Source organism: Phacochoerus africanus, chromosome 8 (assembly GCF_016906955.1).
Source record: "Phacochoerus africanus isolate WHEZ1 chromosome 8, ROS_Pafr_v1, whole genome shotgun sequence".
NCBI lineage: Eukaryota > Metazoa > Chordata > Mammalia > Artiodactyla > Suidae > Phacochoerus > Phacochoerus africanus.
Window position 1 is genome coordinate 144,061,979 of NC_062551.1, and position 23,046 is coordinate 144,085,024.

Sequence of the window (23,046 nt, forward strand, 5' to 3'; positions counted from 1 at the left end):
CACATTTCCCCTACGACATGCAGCAGGTGCTCACACACAGTCCAGTAATCTGTGTTTGTAGATCGTGTCCATATTCAAGAGGAATGCCTGACAGCCTCAAATCCCTAAATCGGACAACACCTTCTTAATTTTTCAAGGCTCTCTTGGGCTCATGCCTAAGTGACTATCTTGGAGACATGGGCCTGATTCCTCTGTGCAAAGAGAAACGGAAACTGCAGAACCACAGGATTTTTATATGCAGTGGAAATAAAAGCACCTGAATAAGAGACACCCTTCCCTGAAAAACAGGTTCCTCAAATCCTTCTCTCAGGAAACAGTGGGCACTTGCAGAAGCTTTGCCTGTGTTTAGAGCTGGAGTGACACGTGAAAAAACCCAACCAAATCCACTTCATGTTGATTAATATGCACATTTCTTTTTGTTCACTGGAGCAGAATTTTATTACAGCCGCAGAAAACTTGGATTTGGTAACTTTGAACTCTTGCAGAGAAGCATAACCAGCTTAGCAGGGAAATTAGCAGCCTCAAGACGTGCTGTGAATATAATTTCCCAGGCTCTGGTATCACTGTTTCAAGAAAGATAAGAACCCAGGAACTATTTGGTCCAATAAATTTTTCAGCCACAGTCACCTCTGCAGGAGAAATGTTACTCCGTGAAATTATTTTCCCATCACTCCTAGGGATTTGGCTTTACAGATTTCCTTAAAATTAGCTTTTTATAGATGTTTATATTGAGAAAAGGATCGGTGGTCGCTGGTAAAATGTTAAACTGGTCTTTCTCTCTTTCCTGATAGGGGCTAATTTTCAGGTTCAAGTTTCTCATGCTTATCACCTTGGCCTGTGCTGCCATGACTGTCATCTTCTTCATTGTTAGTCAGGTAAGTGGACCCTGAGAGGTCAGGATGAGAATGTCCCTGAAAAGTTGCCTCCACTTTGCACAGAAAATTCTATAGAGCTACTGAGAAAGGAGCAGAGAGGCTATTTTGCTGGGCAGTGAATCGGGCCTTTTGTTTTTTGGGTTTTTTTTTTTTTTTTAAGGCTTCTTTAATCTGGTATTTGTTATCAGACTGAATTTTCCTTTCAGTACAGACTCATGGGAGGAAAAAGTAGCTAAATAAATTAAAAGTCTGCAGCTAGATTGAAGGGAACTTGTTTCGTTTTCTTCAGAGAATAAACTTTTTAAGCCCGGTAGCAGAACACCAACAAGCAAGTATTAATTTGATTTGATCCTTATATAAAATGGATCATTTTACAATCCATCAGCCATTCTTTGTAATAATACAGTACCACTTAAACAGGAAACGTAATTCAGAAGTCCTCTTGATAGAGCTGTACCTTTCTGCTGGTTATTTCCAAAACTCACAGCTGTGCAATACCTGAAAATCTCAGTAATAGTAATAGTAATGATAATAATTTTTAAATATTGGTAACTTGTTTTACAAAATGGAAGTCCTGTTTAAATCACATGTATTATATATTTATCATTTGTTTGAACTTCACAAAAATCATATGGATAAGTAGGATAGGAATTGTTATCCTAGAATTGCATTGCTAGAATATGAAATCTTAGGGCCTTAGAGACATTTCCCATTTATGCTGTTTCCAGCTGGGTGGGACTGTGGATGGATTACGTAACAGTTCGAAGGTTTAATTTTCTTATCTGTGAAATGGATATAATAATAGAACCACCTGAAGAAGTGGCTGTAAAGATCATATGAAGTAATGCTTGCAAAGTGATTTGCAGAGTGCCTGGGCATGCTGTGAGCATGAATAGCTGTGCTTTTATGAATAGCATCAAGGGTGAATGTTGTGCCAAAGACATCCGGTAGGTTAGGGACCAGAATCCAGTCCTTTTGATTTTTTTTGCCAACTGCTCTTTCATCCCTATACTTTGTTAAAATTGAGAATATTAGTAGTGCAGATAGAGCCTTAGGATCAGACTTACCCTGTTCTGAGAGCAAGCTTCTTTTTAGGAGAAGGGTTCCTAAGCTTTTTTGTGTCCTGGACCCCTTAGGCAACCTTAGGTGATGGCCGTGAGGCTCTTCTTTGAATGTTTTTAAATGAGCAAAACAAAATACTTCTGATTTCTTTCGTTCTTTCTTTCTTTCTTTTTTCTTTTTTAGGGTGCAGGACATGGAGGTTCCCAGGCTAGGGGCTAGGGGTCAGATTGGAGCTATAGCTGCTGTCCTACGCCACAGCCACAGCAACATCAGATCTGAGCCGTGTCCACGACCTATACCACAACTTATGGCAACAGCAGATCCTTAACCCACTGAGCGAGGCCAGGGATCAAACCTGTATCCTCAAGGGTGCTAGTCAGATTTGTTTCTGCAGAGCCATGATAGGAACTCCAAATACTTCTGATTTCTAAGGCAATCATATAGATACATTGATAAATTCATATATCTTTTACAATTACACATACTGTAGAGATTTCAGATATATAAATATAATTGATATGAAAATATGGTTTATATTGGTGACAAAATGACAGGTAGTACTAATATTATGGAGATAGGTTTTCTGTATTCATTATTGAGAGAAATGGTAACTTTTAGTTAGAGGTTGGTGAAAATAAAGGGATATTTTTTTCCTACTCTGGTTCATAGCCTCCTTGAATTCTATCCAAGGACACCCAAGGGTGCCTCTTACCCCTAGAGCCCTGTTGTCTACATCCACTGGGCAGGGTTAATGCTGCTGCTGCTGAAAGCTGAAGTGAGTAGAAAAAATAAAATAAACATACATACATATCTCAGTTCTGCTCACCGCCCTGCTCTGGCCTACAACAGTGCTGTGTTTGACTCAGACTGTTTGTTTATAAAACCTTGGAAGCTTCACCTTCCACTCCAAGGGCAGTAAAAATATTTCAAATTCTGAATGAGTTTTTTATTCAACCAGCTGAGGCTCTACAAGGGGGCCTGAGACCAGACTTGTCCCTTGGCTGATTTCCTCATGTGACCAACATGCTTCCCAGTCTTCCAGCCCCTCAGTAACGCACTGTGACACTTCACACAGCCAGGTCTGAGAGGCTGAGAGAACAGGACACAATCCTTGGAGGATGGTACCTCAAGGAAGATGGGCTGAGGAATAAAAGGCAGTTCTCAGGGAGGCACAAAGAAGGGGCACCTTTGCTCCTAATGCATATTTCTGTCACTCGGGAAAGCTGAAGCTGTTCCCTGCAGCCCCACCCCACTTACTCTCTTGTGTCTGACCCAGAAGTCAAAAGGGACTTTTGATTGATCTGTAAGGTGGCTACATGTTGCCCGAATTTAATCTTGTATATGTTTAATTAGTGCATCGTTTTGAAGCAAAGGAGCCCAGTGTTCCAAGTCTCCGAGTTTGTGGCTTTTCTTTGGAGAAAAAGATCAATATTCCACTGCCCCAATATTTTCTAACACGGCTCCAGCTTGTGGCTGGCTTTTTATATCTGCTGCGACAGTCAGCCCAGAGTGGATTTCAACTCTAAGGGGGTAGCAATGAGGTCTTTTGGATTCCATTAGCTCCTTACATTCCTCCTGCTGGGTTATTTTTTTTTTCAAGGTTTATTTATAGATATCTAAGACGTTTTCAGGCATAACTCTCGGTGTCCCAGGTACTGTATTAATACAGTCATCAGAGGATTTATTTTTTTTTTAATGTCATTTTGGAATGTCTCAGCAATGAGCTCATCTGAAAGAAAACCTATTGGGTAACTTTTTGAAATAGATCCCAGCCTTAGGTAAAAGGAATGTATTAAAACTCCCATTATACTCGCAGGCTTGCTGGGAGAGCTTGCATTTAAGCCCCATGAAATATAATGCGAGGGGATCTCGCCGGGATATTGAAGCTCTGAGGCCAGGAATGAAAGGCCGGCGGAAGCTGTGGAATGCAGTGACCTTGAGGCTTTGTAGCTGGGTACTGAGGTGCAGTCTTTTAATGCCTGCCATTTTGATGGCCTCAGTCATAGCAACGGAGCGATGGCACATCACAGCCTGGTATTTTAGCCCCTTCCCTCTGGAAGAGAAAGAGGCATTCCATTTAGAGGTGGCAGGCAGTAGGGAACAGAAGTGCAACACAGGAGAGAAGGTCATTGACCTTCGCTAAGGGGACTCCAGGTGCCTGACATTTAGGTCAAGCCACATGCAGCAAACTCCCAGAGAGCCTGTCCCCAGCGCCCCCCCCCCTTTTTTAAATGTGTGATCACTTCCTTCTGTTACTTACAGAGGAAATGTTTCCAGTAAGAGAGCCTGTGTCTGGGATTTGGAAATCTTGTTGTGAAGTGGAATGTTGGTTGTCAAGACTACTGGGTGTAAAGGGATTTGACCTTCACTTGGCTACAGGGGCATAATTGGGTGGTTTCACACAAAAGTATATTGTTCAAATGTGAAATCAGGAAAAACAGAGACTTTTAGAAATAAAACTTTAGGCTGAGGGGAGATGATTTTCTTTTCTTTCTTTCTTTTTTTTTTTGTTGGGGCTACCTGATTTTTCTTTCTGAAAGTTAGAAGGGGGTGACTGTCACCTCTTTGCCTTGTCGTTAATAAGCTTTTGGATTTACAAGGCCTGTTCTGTTGAGACTGCTCATTGTGGTACATATTGGTGAGAATGTACTCAGCGCTCAGGGTGTCTCAGGCATGAATAATTGAGAGGAGAGGGGAAAGCACAATGGGGTCTCCAGACAGCAGAGTGACATTATGTATACAGTCCGTGGATGCAAATGCAACTCTGCCCTCAGCAGGAAATAATGCATTGAGAGATTTCAGATTAAATAGTGTGGGTAATTCTGCAACTCCATTCTAAATAAGCACATGTGTCTCACAGCAGACATGAGATAGGGGCATGAATCTCCCCTTTCCTCAGCCAGTCCTGCTCCAGTATGTCCCTCATAGAATAAGCATCTCGTTTCAGCGGTTCTACTGTAAAATTATATTTTGCATGTAGAGCCAGTTTACTAGGTACCAAATACCTCTATGTCTGGGATAGTATAGTGCATATATATTGCTATACAGATTTGAATGTACAAACCTGTGTGTGTGTGTATAATTTATACTGTATAAGTAATGCGATTCTGGTCAATTAAGTGGATTTCAAAGGAAATTTAACCTACTAGTTGCCTTATATGCTAACTTGAGAGGGCATCCTGTTTAAGATAATAGACCTACTCTTGTGTTGCATGATGATAAGGAATACCTCCTTTTGGAGTCAGAGCCACAGCTTCCTGGCTGAGCAGTCTTGGGCAGGATACTCTGTGTCAGAGTTTACCCATGAGTACAGTGGAGATATTATCTGCCTACTTCATAGAGTTGTTATTAAGACTAAATAATATCCGCCGTGCAAAATTCTTAGTCTAGTGCCTGACACATCATTAGTATTGAATAAATGTTAACTCTCATCCTTGCTATCATTTCTAAAAATCTTAGCTCTGTTAATATCCGTGTGACCGATTGGAGTGTCAGTGTGGAAGACAGTAGAGAGCACTATTTAAATGAAATTATGCTTATTACCCATTGACTGTTCCTCTTACTTTCAAGCGTAATTAGTATGGTTTACTCTGGACTACAATATCTCCTTTTTACTTCTCAGTCAGGTATTTCCTAAAAGTGACTTTTTCTATCCCCCCCGTCTACATCCATGTATTGGTACGGGCATTCCAGCACATCCCTGTCCTTTGCTCATGTTGATTCAATAAACATCCCTCTGTAGAGTGCCATTGTGTACCAGGAGTGCAGGGGGCTGTTGCCTTGGATGGATCAGTCATGCCAATCCCAGCAAGAATCAATTTCAGCAAAGTTGTTAAATACTGCGTATCTCCAGCTAATATCACAGGAAGGAGACTCTTTCAGGCCCTTCCCCTAGCTGAGGGGCCCACGGCCTTAATAGAGCAGAGAAAGGAAGAACCGCCCTACTTCACATGACCTTTAGGTCCTCTAGCCTAGCCTCCTCTCCTTGATCACATGAAGTAGAGGTCTCTTTGTTATGACAGCAGGTACATGTGTCTCCAGAGACTATCCTGAGGCTTTTTTTCCCCTTCCATTATGTGCGTTAAAAATCATCTTAAGTGTGCTCTGAATATTGTAATTTTTATAAAGTTGGGACCTTCTGTACTTAAAACAAGAGTGACATTTGGAGACATTTCTAACTACTAAATCCTAACTAGTAGGATGAATGCTGGTACGTTGTTGTAAAATCATTAATAGTTGAATGCTGGTACATTGTTCTAAAATCATTAATAGTTATGAAACCCTTTCCCACCCCCACCCCCCAAAAAAAACCCCAATCCTGAGCATGTCCTATAAATTGAATTATTTTCCAAAATAAATAACCTGGTTAACTGACACTGTAGGTCTCATAGAAGGAAATACCTATGCTTATAGCTTTATTCTGCCTGGGGTCCCTGGGGGTCATAGGTTATATAGAAATGAATGTAGACGTACTGCCTCTTAAGCAGGGGGTGAAGTCAACTTGCTTGTTAAAATCATTAACATTTAGAGATACTTTAGCTCCTAGCAGGAGGGGTTCCTGGAGATGGTTCGTGTAACCCATCCTCATTAAGCTGTAACAGGAACCTCTGTCCAATACTTTCTTTTATTCCCATTTAAGATTTCCTGCAGCAAGCAGAAGTGGTCAAAATCATTTCATTGATCTCAGAGCTGGCACAGATTATTAGTCCCTCTGCTCTACATTTCTTTCGACAGTCCTTAGTGTAATCCATATGTCCTCAGACCGCCCTTAAAACTATGACCAAGTCATTAACATAGACAAAGGCAGCCTCAGAACATCTTGCTGAATTGTAAAGCCTATGAAACCTTCATAATTACTGTGAGTGACGTACATAGAGTGACATAAAATAAGATTTATTGAGTGTTTGCTGTATGCCAGGATATTTCTAGAACATTTTCACCTCCTTCAGCTCAGTAACCCTGCAAGTTTTTGTTTTGCACTTAAACAAACTGAAGTTTCAAATCTTAATCTTACATCTCTCTTTTTTTTTTTTTGTCTTTTTGCCTTTTCTTGAGCCACTCCTGCAGCATATGGAGGTTCCCAGGCTAAGGGTTTATCGGAGCTATAGCCACCGGCCTACCCCAGAGCCACAGCAATGAGGGATCCGAGCCGTGCCTGCAACCCACACCGCAGCTCACGGCAACGCCGGATCCTTAACCCACTGAGCAAGGGCAGGGATCGAACCCGCAACCTCATGGTTCCTAGTCGGATTCGTTAACCACTGCGCCACGATGGGAACTCCAATCTTACATCTCTTATGTTAAACAGAAAATGAGTGGTGGAGCCTGGATTGGAATCTGGGTCTCTGACCTCAAGCCTGTCTCTCTCTGCCTCTCCACACTGCCCAACCCAGGAAAACCACTCCCTCCAAGAATGCAGAAGTTTATTTAATTAACCCTTCAGTGCACTGGGTGCTGAAGATATGGCAGTAAACAAACCAGAACTGGTCTCTGCCTGCAGGGAATTTGCGTGTAGCTGGGGAGACAGATAGCAGAGGAGAACTGTCATTGTGTATAAGTGCTAGACTCAAATGCAGTTTCATTATGCTAGGGATAATGACGTGTGGCTGTTTTAGGAGGAGGTGCTCCCCAGATATTGCTGATGTGCAGCCAAGATGAGAACAGCTGTCTTTGAGCCTGACATGTAGTAAGCCCTCTGTTAACCTGAATTCATGGTATATGATTCAGATTAAAAAAATGAAGTCTTACCTGGCCCTTCACTTTCCCATGTATAGAAGAGACTTGGTATTTGTGTTAGTTGGTTCCGAGGCTGGGAATTGTGTTTCTTCTGGGTTCCAACTGAATGTCATTCCTTTTTCCGTAGGTGACTGAAGGCCATTGGAAGTGGGGCGGTGTTACGGTCCAAGTGAACAGTGCCTTTTTCACAGGCATCTATGGGATGTGGAACCTGTATGTGTTTGCTCTGATGTTCTTGTATGCACCATCCCACAAGAACTATGGGGAGGACCAGTCCAACGGTGAGTTCCAGTCTCTTTGGCATAGTTGTACTCAGCATAAGTAGGCTTCTGTCTCCGCAAGACTTAGATAGGAAAGGTTCTGGGTTCCCCAGTCAGACAGTCTCTCCAAGTGTGAACGAGCAACCCCAGGGACTCTGGAGCTATAAGACAAAAAGCCAGCATGGGGCAGATACTTCTGGAAGCCCTCATTTTCTTTTTTCTTTTTTGTCTTTTTAGGGATGCACCAGAGACATACAGAGGTTCCCAGGCTAGGGGTCAAATCGGAGCTGTAGCCATGGGCCTATGCCACAGCAATGGGGGATCCGAGTTGCATCTGCAACCTACACCACAGCTCATGGCAACACCAGATCCTTAACCCACTGAGCGAGATCAGGGATCAAACCTGCGTCCTCATGGATACTAGTCAGATTTGTTTCCACTGAGCCACGATGAGAATGCCTTTTTTTCTTTTAATCTTTAAAATAATTGGGAATATTGCATTCCAGTCCATGACATGTCCCAGCCTTAGTACAAAAATTAAATTTGCTTTCCTCAACTTGTTGAACAAGATTGACTCTTGGAAAGGGCGCCACATTTATTCTTCTCATTATTGAGAAGCACAGTCTGAGATATTGGGGGATGAGGGCTGGGCCCTGAGAGTTAAGGTGGAGCTAACTTCATGTTTCCCCTGCTCATTTTCCTGCAAGCCTGCTGACACATCCAGCCAGTAGCTATTTTCCGGTGCCCATAGCCTTCTTCTCTTAAGTGCCAGTATGTGCTGTTTTTGGTGCTGATGCCGCAAGGAACCTTGGAGAACTTAGCCAGTCCAGTCATTTTATAGATGAGGAAACAGGCCCGGAGAAGGGAGGGACTTGGCTGGCGTTTCTCTACCAGTCATGGCAGGGGAAAATGAACATAAGCCTGGACCAGTGCTGGTGACATGGAAGAGGTTGCCTGGTACACAGCTCAACTGATAACGCCTTTTCCTGTGCATAATTAGTCCTACAATGTTTGGCTCCACCCTTACTCTTTCTACTCTTTTTCACACCTGCTTTGCCCTAGCCGTGTGCCCGATGTTCCTTAAACATAAGATGTTCTCTGTCAAATCAGAGCCAGTGCTCTTCTGTCTGCTTTGGAGCAGAAACCAGGTCTTTAAGGCCTGCATGTCTGCATGGCACCAAGGGTTAGCCTTGCTCATATGAAGTGCTCAGCAAATGTGTGCTGAGTGTATGCATTCATATCCTGCCTCCATCAGGGCCTGATAAAACTCTGCTCAAATTTGGGGCCCATAAACAATGTTTCCTCCTTCTTCAGACCCCTTCCTGATCACCCCAATCAGAGTCTGGCAACTTACATTCAGTAGAATATTGTCGTCATGGGTAGGTTTTAATAATCAAATAAGTTTGAGAATCATTGGGGTTTTAATCAGGAGTAATATGTTTTCATTACAAAATATCGTAATGCCTTTAGCACATTAATTTGTACTGCATGTCTTTTAAGATGGGTGGGTGGATTAACAGCACTTCAAAATTATTAGAGCATTTGGCCCTGGAACCCTTTTTCCAGGCAGGGTATCTTTTGGAACCTGTTCTAAAGAACAGCCTGCGGGAACATGATTCCACTTTTCATGTGATGCTCTCTGTGTAGGTGTAGTAGATGAGTTTGCTTGTGTCTTCTCTCTCCTGCTGGATCTCAAAATCCTTCAGGGCAAGGATTGATTCTTAAAGGTGCTCTGAAAATGTTGACTGGATTAATGCTTTAGAAATAAGAGTTCTAAATTAGCTTTCATACTTCACACATGGGCCAGTGATCTTGAGTCCGGGATAAAAAGAGAGGCATGATGACATGAGAGATGGGGCAGGGAGAGGAGGGCATCTGTGCTGAGGGTCAAGGGTAGCAGAATAGTTTCAGCTTCCATCTGACCCCAACACTACACCTGCTTCTTCTGCACAAAAGTGTCCTAGATACTAGGCCTCTCTTCCTCCCTGTCACACTCAGTATTAGGTCCATCTCTGGCTGTGGGTTCTGGGCAAGAATAAAGACTGGCTTACCTACCCACCTGCCCAACTCTTGGTTTGATTGATGTCCCTTCTAGAAAGCTTGTGAGCTAGGTAACCTCCCCTTCTACTGCTAGCACTCCTTGTTTTACCATATGCATGGAAATGGGAGCATGTGGTCTTTCAAACAGTGGCCCTCTGTAATGCCAGCAGGAAGGGATTCTGGGCTTGTGAACAAGAATCTTGATTTCATTTCATGTCCATCCAGTTGGACTTTGACAGAAACCATATGGATCTGTCCTTGCCTTGGGAGTATTAAGCCCGAACTTAGGAGGTGGAGTTCCTGCCTTCCAGGAACTAAAGCAAATACTGGACTCCTGCCATGTTGGAATGATAACCCCAGTGGGTAATGGTTACTGAGTACTGACTGTGCGCTACAACATTTTATGTACCTAAACTGTTCTGCTTGTTTTTGTTGGGTGACTGTTGGCAAACTACTTCACCTCTCCCTGTACCACTTCTCCCACCTGTAAGTAATCTCTTAAAGTCTTTTGGGACTGTGAAATTCTCTGGTTCTCTTTATTCCTATTGGCAAGGAAGGGGTGGAAGTGTACCTCCCGTCATAAAGTTGGCAGCCCAGGGGGTGATTCTGTCTCACGCAAGGGGTTTCCAAACACTGGTGAGAATTTGCCCAAGCCTAGCCCTTTCAGAGCTGTGGCCACGCCTGCAGAAGCAGGATGACTGTCCGCCACCCTGTGGGGCTGGATGCTTGAGCTGCAAGCCAGGTGTCAGGCAGCTCCCATTAGGACTTCTCACCCAGGCCAACAGCCATCCTCCTAGGCTTCAGACCTTGCAATTGAGAACAGCACTTGATTTGTTCCCTATCAGATTTTGTTGTTGTCAAAGACAGCTTCATCTGTAATTTCACAGAAAGCATAAAAGCTGTTCTCAACAGGAGGTCATATCCCCCAAATCCCTTGCCAAGAGGTGTTTGGACATGTCCGTGGTTGTTCTGGATTGTCATTGCTGAATGGGATGTGCCACTGGCCTCTAGGGCCAGATCCTAAGGATGCTAAATGTCCTGCAATGAGCAAAACAGTCCCTCGTAGTAATGAACTATCCTGCTCCAAAGGCCATTAGGGCCCCTGTTGGAAAACATTTGTCAAGCAGTTTAGCAGGCAGATACTTTGGGGACCCTGTTCTGATCATAAACACGACAGTCAGGCAATTTAGCAGTCCTGTGGTGGTGACATGACCTGCTGTGACTTTGCGGCAGCCCGAGAGCTCCTGGCAGCATGTCGTGCCCTTCACTTCCCTGGGTGGTGCTGCATCCTGGTGCATCTGGAAGGGGCTCTTCTGAGTTGGGTTCTCTGATCATTTTCCTTTTCTGCTCTCTTCCATCTCTTCACCCACTGCCAGACCACACAGTGTATCCTAGGAATTATGGAGCGTTTGCCAAGATTTGGAAGCTCCTTGGAAAGAGCTAATTTGGAATATTACATGGGAACCTAGAAAATGAACTTCTCATAGACATACATTGTATTTTTACATTCTTTCGAGTCTCTGGATGGCATTTCTCCTCCTCCCCCAGGCTTCCCATGGTCCTTTTCCTTTTGTGTGTGTGTGTGGAGAGTTTTTATTGTTAAAGGGCTTGGACTCCCTCCTCCCTCTAGCCTTTAGGGTCCAGAGCCAAGAATTTGGATCTCTTGCTATGGAGAATGAATCCCAGGTGTGCGGTGCTTCTTGCCTTCATGAGCGGGATCCTGGATGAACCTCTGGAAAAAGCTCATTTCCAGGAACTTGGCAAGCAGTTTCTGATGCAACAGAGACCAAGGGGCTAAGGAAAGAGAAAGCACCATTGAGGAGCGTTGCTTTGGGAGGTGGAAGGAAATGCCAAGAGGCATTGAGGGGGTGAGGAGGAAGGAGATGAGAGCAGAGAGAGTAGTCTTTTGCTTCTCCCTTTTGCTTCTCCTAAGGAATGGACAGAAGGGGAACAAAGGGGGCAGCATGTCCAAGAGAGGGTCAGTTTCCAAAGAGCATCTTCTCTCACGTGTTTCTCTTTGTCTTGTATTCTGGGGCTCGGAAAATGACCCTTAGAAATGAGTTGGTGAGTGCCTCAGTGCTTAGGCCTGTGCTGGGTTTGAGAGGATGGAGTGACACACACACAGCCCTTGCTCTCCCAGAGCTAGAAACCTGGTCCGGGAAACACAGCAGCCTCCTCTGCCTCCTGAAACGTGGGACGTGGCAGGATGGCTCCAGCTAGAAGGTCTAAGCCAGAATGTTTTCAGCTTGTCAGCACCTGATGGTATCCCAGGGGTGTGGCACTCTGGGTTCCTAACTGTTGGTTAATCCACCAAAGCTGCAGTGTTAGTGCAAATCACATTCAAATCAGTGACTAGGTATGTATGAGACTATCAATGTGTGTATATATAAAAATGTATGTCTGTGCATGTTTAGATACATTTTATATGTATGTTCACACATGTACACACATGTATACATATATGTGACATACGTATGCCTTTTTTTTTTTAATTTAGCAAAGATACTTTAGACTCTCTTTCAAGCACCATTTGCGTTTTCTGTCCTCCTCCTGCTGCCTTCTCATTAAAGCTGTACTCTTTACCTGTTTCCATAGCCAGTCTGTGAATCATTCTGAGTGTCTTCCCAGGCAGAAATGAACAGCAGCACAGAGCGGAGGTTTCATCTCCCAGGGGCACAGCATCACTGACGCCCTGCACACATGACCCACCATCCCGACCCCCTCGGTCACCAGTTCACGGGGGGAAAAATGTTGGAGCTGCTTTGGAAATCGGACAATTCCTGACACTAGCTTTCATTTTTGTGTTATTTCATCTGTAAAATTCTTGTCAGAAGGTTTTAGAAAAAAAGTGAGACATGGAATTCCTGACTGGATGACTGTGACAATGGCGACAGGAGACACTCTAATTGCCAACAGGCTCTTTTCTATTTCTATTTGTCTTCCGTCTGGCACACACCTCTTCTGCTAGAAGCCACAGCAGCAACCCTGAGTCCTGGTAGCTTGGTTCGGTTTTGCTTCTAGAGGTTTCTGTGTCTCCTGCTGCTTGTTTCCCAGGAAGGGTGGCTTTGGCTTTTGTTGCCTCAGTCAGTGTTTGGTTTGAGGCCCCAGGCCTTGGCAGTAGCAGCCTTTAATTGCCATTTTTCCCTGCGTGTGTGCTTGGTGACATGCACCCACCCATGGCTAACCTGGCCTCCCCTTCATGTCTGTGAACAGGGATGGAGTCGGTCTTACCCGCAGGGCTGGACTCAGATGCTGTCGTGGGTCTTACAGCCTGCGTCTTCACATGGTCTTCCCTCTGTGTGTGTCTGTATCCTAATCTCCTTGTCTCTTAAGGATCCTGGTCCTGTGGGTTGAGGGTTCATCCTGATGACGTCACTTGAACTTTGTCAGCTCTTTAAAGACTCTGTGTCCAAGTACAGTCACATTCTGAGGTATTGGGAATTAGGATTTCAGTGGATGAATTGGGGAGGGGGTACAATTCAGGCCGTGACACTTAAGATTTCACACAGAGTGTCTAGGCTTTATTGTGTTCCCGCCTTAGGGATGCCTGGCATAGAGTGTCCAGAGGTACTTTGGAGGTAGATGGGAAATGGGTCACTTCAAGCCTGGGATAAACCACCTTGATATTTGAAAGGGATTGAGAGATAGCCGGACCCAGGATTCCTGAACCCTGTCCCACCAAGGCCCCTCTGCCTTATCCCCGAGAAGGAATCCCAAAGCACACCTACTTTCTAGCTGGGTGTTTGTTCCTAAACCCCTGTGGGGAACACCAGTGCTGGCATACTGGACTAGACAGAGCCATGCAGAGCAGAGCAGGGAGAAGCTGGATAGGCCCATACCAGGAAGTCTTGTTAGCTATTTTAATGAGCATTTACTACCTACCAGATACTATGCTAGTGATTCACATTCTTTAAAAAATTTTTTTTGAGATTTTCAAAACCTGCCATTCACTATTTAACACCCGTAATATAGAAAGGATATATTTATATAATATATATAGATATTATCTACATAATATCTATATAATATATAGAGATATTATCTAGATATGATTATATCTATGTTATGTGTATATATATATATATATATATATATATGATCTTGTAGTAAACAAGAGTCCTTGGCATGGGAATAATTTAGCTTTACAAACCCTACACTCTCCTGGATTTTCTCATTTTGCCATGAACCAGGGACATCCTTCCAGAGAGTTATCATTTGAGCTGAGCTTTGAAGGTAAATAGGAATAAGTTTGTTGTGGGATTGGAAAAAAAAGTCCCACAGAAAAGTCAGGAGTGCTCTAGAAAGAACGTATGCTTTGGAGGTAGACACAGATGGTTTGGAATCCTGGCTCCGTATATACTGTGTATGACCGCAAGACGTAAATATGAGCTCATGGTGGGAGAGCGTTCTGGCTTCACATCTGGGTAATGAGGTGTTAATTTGCCTTAGTGGCTGTGAGGACAGAATTAGGTAGTCCTTATTGATATTAGAAGACCATGGGTCTCTCTTAAATTCTGCGAAACCACCTTGAAATTAAATTAGAAGTTTCCCTTCTTTTTACCAAAGTAACCACAGATACACAAACAATTGTCATGAAAATGCTGCCAGTCTTAGGAAGCTGTGCTTATCCTTCTATCATTGTAGTGTAGTTTATGTAGCTTTCTGGGTCCCCAGCATTCATTCCAGGCAGTTCAAATCAAGCAGCAGCTACTTATGTGTGGATGCAATACCATAGATATGGGTTCATTGATAGTACTTCGAGATGAAATCCAATGCCAGAGATTGGTCTCATTTCGCAATGGTTAGAAACAAGCCTTCATCTTATTGTTGATGAGCTGAGATGTAGCGACATCATAACCAGGGAAAGAGACTTAATGCAAAGTGAAGAATTCCCTTCTTTTCCTTTCATAATTTATTCTTTTCCATTTATTCTTCCCCTCCCCCAATAAGAAATACATCACATTTTCAGAAGGGTTTTTTTTTTTTTTTTTTTGGTCTTGGATGGGAAGAGACTTTGAGCATGTTTGCACTGAGCAGCAGGAGCTGAGAGAGGGAGAGTAACAGATGGAGTGAGACCTTGGCAGGGGAGGGAGGCTGTGGAGTTTGGAGACAAATGGCGGGATCCCCACTCCTGTGTGTCACTGCCATATTCCCATCCGTTCCCTAAGGGAAAATGTTGGCCTTCGTGGTACACTAAAACCACACATGAATCACAGATTTTTGCTAGCCAGAGTCCCATTGATCTGAGTCTTCATTCCAGCTCTGCTGAGAGCAAGTCTGGCCACGTTCGAGAAATTCATTGCCTCTTTGAGCCTTGCTGTCTTTACATCTTATTAGGAAATACAGGGCATGCTAAGCCCCTAAGAGTGCGTGTGGTAAATACTGATAAATAATAGCTCTCCTTACTATCAGTACACTGATGTTGTGTTCTGTAAATTCCCTTTCATCAGATACAAAAGCAAAATTAATGTGCTGACCATTTATACAAATTATTGTATGCATATGTTTATAATAATATGTTGCATGGGAACTTATACTTCACTGGTGTTCTCAATGGCTGTTGGAAATTTGAATATATACAGAGTCAGCATAGCCTAAGGCTGAGGAGCCTAGATTCTGGAGCCTCATGGCTCTGAGTTCACTGTCACATCACTATTTATCAGCTTGGGTCCTGGGAAAGTTACTTGACCTCTCTGTGCCTCAGTGTCTTCTTCAAAGGAAGGGAATGATGAAATAGTGCCTCTATCAAAGGGCAGGTAATGAGAATTAAATACAGTAATATTTGTAAAGTGTTTAGAATGGAGTCAGACATCTGATAAGCACTATAATTTAGGCACTTATTAAAATAAAAAAGCCCAAGTAATTGTGTCTCTTTCTCTTATGATGTGATCTGTAGGGACATACAGATTTTCCAGGACCTGGTAATTGGAATCACATTTTCAGTATAAATAATTAGCATCTTTGGTTCAAAGCCTGGGAAGAATTACAACCTAGTCTCTCTTTCTAAGAAGTCTTTGATAAAAGGGATGCCTTAGGTTAAACACTTGGAGGTGCTAGTGGTTCCACTGGGGTGACCAGGACTCTCTTTGAAATTTTGATGACTCTCAGATATGCAGATCATGAAATGGGCATTGAAGTTTTGTGGCTCACTCAAACATGCCATTCCAGAACTAGCTTTGAGCAAGGCATTGGGGGCCTAGAGTTCCCAATGTGGCTCAGTGGTAACAAACCCAACTAGTATCCATGAGGACAAGGGTTCCATCTCGGGCCTTGCTCGAGGGATTAAGGATCTAGGGTTGCCGTGAGTCACAGATGTGGCTTGGATCCTGCCTTGCTGTGGCTGTGGTGTAGGTCTGCAGCTGCAGCTCCTATTTGACCCCTAGCCTGGAAACTTCCATATACCACAGGTGCAGCCCTAAAAAGACCAAAGGAAAAAAAGACATTGGAGGCTTATGCCTGTTGTTGACTGAGAAGTGGGCCAGGAGTTGCAGCGGGAGGTATTCAAGTTAGTGACCTGGGAAAACTTGCTCATTGTGTAGTACTGGTTCTGCATGGCCCAGGCAACTCTACCCCAGTGACCTCTTTCAACAGCCTTTCCACCTTATTGGCTATGCCCTGGCCCAAGGGCTGAAAGTATTGGAGGCTGGGCTGATACCCCTTTTTTACCTGCTCTGCTCCTTGTCCTGTAGATTGGACGCTTGCTTGGACAGTTGCAAATTGCCATTAGTGGTCTCTGTAACAGCTAATGGCCCTACTAGGGCTAAGGATCCTCCTGGGTGGAGAGCCACAATTCCAGCATTTCATAAGACCAACTCAGTCACACAGCTGCCGAGGATCTACAGTGAAAAACTACTACCACATGGCACACATGAAGGGCACCGGCCAAGGAGCCTGCAGGGCCAGAGAGTGGGGTGACCCCTAGGGTCCTTAAGCCATCAGAGTCATTGATGCCCAGCAGTTCCTAAACTTGTGACAAGATATTGGTCCTAAGGGTAGGACCAGTGCTTTCTTCTAAGTCATGGTCTGGATTCCCAACTGAAAACAGTGCTTGTGTATTCAATTCCATGCTTTGAACTAGGGAACATTTCAGCGCCAGAAACTATGAATTCATATGTGCACAATATAACAGTCCCAGTTATAACCTTAACCTTTTGTTCTCCAGCTCCAGCATATCTATCCTCTCTGCAGATATGTCTCTACACGTGCACCCCACACACAGTCTGACTGAACACCATTGGGTCCTGGTGTTTTTCATTTTCCCTTTGCCAGTTATATACTCACTTAAATGCCTTATGCCAGGCAGCAGACTTTAAGGGTTTAATACAGAAACTTATTTTCTCCCGCTAGCTTAGAAGAGGACACGTTATTCTCTTTCAGCAGAGGGATGCCTTTGTCTACCCGGCATGACCCCAAAACACTGGTGTTGTGTGGAATCCTGGGGCTGCAGGAAATTCAGAGCACATTTCTGTTACTTTTTTCCTGGAGGAGAAAACCCCTAGTTGCTCCTAACGGCCTTCCATGAAGTACGCTATCCAAATCTGTTGGTAAATATAGATAGATCTTATTTGCCTTCACATGGTATAGCTGCTTTGTAAATTATTAACAGCAAGTGTATACACGGCCTTGGAGTCAGACCTTCCTTCCTTGGCCAAGTTCCAGGCTTTATCGTGTGTCTGCTCCCCTTCCTGACCTCCCTCCCAGCTTCCTCACCCATAAAGCTGGTGTGACGAGAGTGCCTGCCTCAGAGGGCTCTTGTGAGGATTAAATACAGCAAAAACGACAGGACCATCTCAGTAGATGCAGAGGAAGCATTTGACAAATTTCAATGATCCTGCATTAAGCATCGAGACTAGCATCAGGCACAAAGTAAGCTCTCATTAAATGTTAATAATTACTATGAATAAAATAAGCAGTATCTTCACTCATCTATCATTAAAATCTCTTCTCTGGGAGACCAAAATGATAAGAAATGATTGCCAAGTCCAAGTGCAAAGGGTGGGAGTCAGTCCTAGTTGTAGGTGTGTGTGTCCTGGTTTTTTCCTTAAGCTCAGAATGTGAAAGAGGGCTGGTATCGTTGCTGAAATGAACCCCAGCTTTCCACTTCCTCCTGGATCACATCTAACACCAAAAACCCTGTTTCAGGCGATCTGGGTGTCCACAGTGGGGAGGAACTCCAGCTCACCACCACCATCACCCACGTGGACGGACCCACCGAGATCTACAAGTTGACCCGCAAGGAGGCCCAGGAGTAGAAGGCTGCAGCACCCGGCTGGGACTGTCCCCCATGCCCTGGCCCCTCTCACTAGAGTGGGGAGCGTGCCAGAGAGCTCCATGTGCAAACAAATGCTCCGTCTCTGAGCTGTGGTTTCTTGGACCAGCGGCATGGACGTTTGTCAGCTTGCCTTCTGACGGTCGCTCTCGGAGGAAGAGCCCTATAGCCACTAATGTGTATGATAACAAAACCTCTGGTATGACACATTTTTTGGTGATCATTGTTAATTAGTGACATAGTAACATCTGTAGCAGGTGGTTAGTAAACCTCATGTGTTGGGGGTGCGCTCCTTGGGGGATGGTTTGGGCCAGATGGGGTCTATATGGAGTGGAATATTTGACAATTTCTTTTTCCTATTTTAGATTCTAGCATAGAATGTAACATCCTCTGCAGTCCAAGATGGGCTGGTGTCATAGTCTTCTCACTCCTAGTCCATGACATGACCACTTTTTTTTTTTTCCCTATTTATATCACCAAGTAGCCTATTGAGTTAATATTTAAGTTGTATCCCTATTTTTATGACATAATATAAAGTAATTGAATTTCATGAGAAGGTTCTGTTACACCAGGGGCATTTCAGCTTTGAAACCAAATCTGTATATCCAATACTAACCAGTCTGTTGGATGTGGGTTTTTAAAAAATGTTTGCTAAACTACCCAAGTAGGATTTATTGTATTAAATGGCCTTTGGGTCTGAAAAGCTTTTTTAACCCCTTGCTTAAAATGTGTTTTCTTTCCATCAGATGCTTCAAACAGCCTCTGAAAGTGTAGATGCGATCATTTAAATAAACCTGTATGTATATGCCTATATGTATACGCACACGTCGTCCTCCTGCTCAACCAGGACACGTGAATGCAGATTCTTCTCCATGTTGCATCTTTGGGGTGGAAAGGAAATAGCTTTATGAAAAATTAAAGTATTTTGCATCAAGTCAAAGTGTTTGGGGGTGGTATCTATTTCTGGAAATAGGGTAGCATTTTCTGCATTGGGTGGTCAACCTCCTTAGGCTGGCATGCTCGGCGGGAAGTGGGAGGGAGTGATACATCATTTAGAAGTAGATGACAAACACCCCCCATCTATTCCCAAATAGCCTGTTTCATTGTATTTTAACTCAGCCATTTGAGAGGCAACAGGGTATAGCAAAAAGGATACCGAATCTGAGGTTGGAAGGCGGGGTTTCCTAGCAGGGTTCTGACTTTCATTATGTAGCATGACCTTGTTGAGGCACCTGACTTGGCTGGTCCTTAACCTACAAACTGGCCTTCGTAAACTTTAACTGCTTCACGGGGTGGCAGTGCAAATTAAATCAGTTAATGTATATGGAAATGCATTTTAAACTCTAAAACTATGTAAATGTGTTCTTTCTGGAGTCTAAAACCAATTTTGTGAGTGTCCTGTTTTTCAGACATTGATGCCTAGAGGTTTGGGACATAGTCCGTTTAATTCGCCTACTCAGCACCCCTTCTCCAAACTTCCTTTTCCCTGATTTTGGCTAAAACCATGGTAAACAGTGATGGGAGGAAATACTTTGGCTTTGACTGTTTTCTCAGGCCTTTACCTGCCTTCATAAACATTTGATGGCATATGATCCAGTGCACTTCAGATGGACCACTATGGTGTTGGGAATTAAATGTAGCCCATGCCTCACCATCTGAAAGGGAAGATGAACCTAGAACACGACAAGTGATCTCCTGCCCCAGAGGATGCAGGGAGACTTTCTCCTAAGGAGATGGGGAAAGGGCCTGAGATAGGCCTTAAGGAAGTAAGATTTTGCCAAGGACAAAGGACAAAAGAACAGCAGTAGAGAAACCACAGAAGAAATGAAGACTGGAGAATGTTTGTGTAAGGCTGGTCATCAGGCCTTACTGGCACACAGAAGGAGTGGAACTAGCAGACGATGAGCTCCATGCATCTGTGAGCCAGAATGAGAAAGGTCCATAATGCTATGGGAAGAGCTATCAGACTTAGCCTAGGGTTTTAGGCAGAGAAGTAAGGTGACCATAATTATTGCTGGAGCAACAGAAAGCCTGAACAAACCCAGCAAAGACATCACAAAGGCTGGGACCAGGGAAGTGGTAGAGAACATGGAGAAGAGGGAATTTATTCTGGAGATAAAACTGGAAAAGTTTGAGCATTATGAATGTGCATCTCTTGAAAAGCAAGAGCAGAGTCAAATTTCAAGCCCTCCTAGATGAGGGAATAGATAGGGCCCTTAACAGAATTAGGGGTTCCTGGAGGGGACATGTCAGTGAGTTTATTACCTAAAGGACTCTAAGTGCTAGAAGCCAAGTCTAGCAAGCTTAGCTCAAAGAGGGACTTGACTAGAATTTTCTGAGTGCACCCAGCACAGGGAGTTCATGGACCTTTCCCCTAGAACAGTACCATTGACTAGTCTTTGTTTCTCTCTTTCTTCAAAACCGAGAGAAGGTGCTTGAGTGGCTCAGTCTCACACAAGTGGCTGTCCTGTGTCAATCAACTGTGATCAAGAAGCCAAGTCAAATGGCTGCTAGTGGCTTACTCTGTGGATCAGGGTCAGTTTCTAAAGAAATGGAGAATCCATTTTGAGCTAGGCACACAATCAGAGAAGAGGAACTATACTGGGCAAAATGAGGAGTTGGGATTTGCCTGGGCTGGGTTTTAAAAGCCATCTTCTGGGGGAGTTGACAAGCTAACAACTAGAAACAAGAGGAGAAGCAGACCAGTCATAGCAGGAGGCTTTGCAGCCATCATCATTAAGAATGAGAAGTTCAGGAGTTGCCGTCGTGGCGCAGTGGTTAACGAATCCGACTAGGAACCATGAGGTTGCGGGTTCAGTCCCTGCCCTTGCTCAGTGGGTTAACGATCCAGCGTTGCCGTGAGCTGTGGTGTAGGTCACAGACGAGGCTCGGATCCCGCGTTGCTGTGGCTCTGGCGTAGGCTGGTAGCTACAGCTCCGATTAGACCCCTAGCCTGGGAACCTCCATATGCCGCGGGAGCGGTCCAAGAAATAGCAAAAAGACAAAAAAAAAGAATGAGAAGTTCAGCTCAGCAGAGCATCAAAGTGTCAAGGAAGATAACTGTGAGTAGTGAACCAAGCATGGCCACATTCGAGATGTGAGAGGAAGAAAATTAGGTGATGACCCACAGGATGTGAGGTGTCAAAGAAGCCAAAGAAGGAAGCAGACTCATGGAGAAAAAAGTTAGATAACCTGAGGGAATTAACAGCATTTAAAGACTGAATATAGCCTGTTGGGTTTCATGCTTTGGAAATGTGGGACCTCAGGGCAAAGGCAGAAATTAGAGGTTAGAACACAGGCAGTGAGTAGTCATGCTGGAAGGGAAGCAGGTAGGATGGTGGCTCCAGGAGGAACCAGTAGAGAGAAGACTTGTGTTTTCAGTCTGGGGAGAGAAATGGATTGAGTCTGTAAACGTGAGGAGTGAGAGCCAGCCATGAAGTCAAGAAAACGATGAGGTTACAGAAGCACCAAGGAAGGTCAGAGACTTGGGATCAACGTCACAAGCTGATGAGTTTGTTTGCAAAGAGTGAGAGGTCACTTTCATCCAGAGACAGGAAAGAAATTACTGGTGGATGTTGGAGGAGAAACTTGAGGCCCAAAGGAGCTCAGTTGCCACCTGCTCCTCTGTGTATTCTGTCTTCTCCATGAACACAAAATGAGTTTGGAGTTCTGCTGAAGAAATTTCCACTTTCAACAATGCAGGTTGAACACAACCATTTTCAGTGTGTTGGAAAGTTCAAGAAACCCTTCAAGAGGTGAGAAACAGCCTTTATTAAGGACCATCAACCTAGAGAAAATTAATTATTGGTCATGTATACCAGTTTACCAATTATCTTAAAATATTTTTTCAAGTAGCTTTGAAAAAATATTATAGAAGAGAAGTATAAAATTCCCAACAATCTGCTTTTTAAACAATAAATTTACATTTTATTCAACAAACAGGTAAAATACAATTGCTAGTTCTAATAAAAAAAAAAAAACTAGTTTTATATTGATTAACCCATTGGTAAATCACTATGTATTATTCCTACATTCTCCCCTTAGGGGAAGAATATATCCATAACAATGAAATAAGTGGTTTCTCTCATGACCTCTAGGGAGTTCTGATCCTTTCTCAGAACGGAGATAATGCTTCACTTCTGATTCCTGTGAGCTGGTGAAGCCTTTGGAAGTCACTCCCCTGGAGTCCCAGCAGGTACTTTGAGAAGGTCTATAAGAAATGTCAGAAGGGAGGTTGGTCTTGGGTCTCTCATCCTCATCTTGGCAGTTCTAGAAACTCTGTATTGTCAACTCTTTCAAGTTAATCAAGCTCTGAGAGGCTGAGGGGTCACACTGGGGAGCCTCAGTGGATGACAGTATCCCCTTGCAATCGCTTACAACGAAACGTGTACCACGTCTTGTGTCTTCTTCACTCCAGGCATGGCCTCCCTTGCTATTGTTGTCTAACCATGGTGACTGAAAGAGGAAGCAGACAGTTTTATATTGGACAAGGGATCCCTTGAAGGAAATAATATCTCAACCCTGAAGAAGCCTGAGGGATCATCAGTGTACCTCCAAAGAAAATGTACATGGCTCCCTCATGAGTGTTTAGCATGGCGTGGGAGTTCAGCTGCGGAGGGTGGGTGAGTGAGCGGATGAATACACCTCAGCTGAACCCAGGCTCTCCGACTGGGATGGAAACAGACATTCTTCCCTTGATTTCAATCAGACATTGCTCCTCTCACTGCCATTCAGCATCAGGATATTTAGTGGAGCTGATGAGGCTCACCATGTGGGTGCAACGTGACTGTCTGTCACGAGCCTG

At 43.9% G+C, this 23,046-nt stretch overlaps 1 protein-coding gene across 1 annotated transcript in view; it reads left to right on the plus strand.

Annotated features, from left to right (window-relative positions):
- WLS (Wnt ligand secretion mediator) overlaps positions 1-19,176 on the plus strand; it is a 105,158-nt gene extending 85,982 nt beyond the window's left edge. Inside the window, exons 10-12 of the mRNA XM_047788690.1 lie at positions 792-875; positions 7,801-7,954; positions 18,116-19,176. Coding sequence (XP_047644646.1) covers positions 792-875; positions 7,801-7,954; positions 18,116-18,225 — 348 coding nt within the window. The 3' untranslated portion in view covers positions 18,226-19,176. The remainder of the gene's footprint in view (positions 1-791; positions 876-7,800; positions 7,955-18,115) is intronic.
- The last annotated feature ends 3,870 nt before the right edge of the window (positions 19,177-23,046 follow it).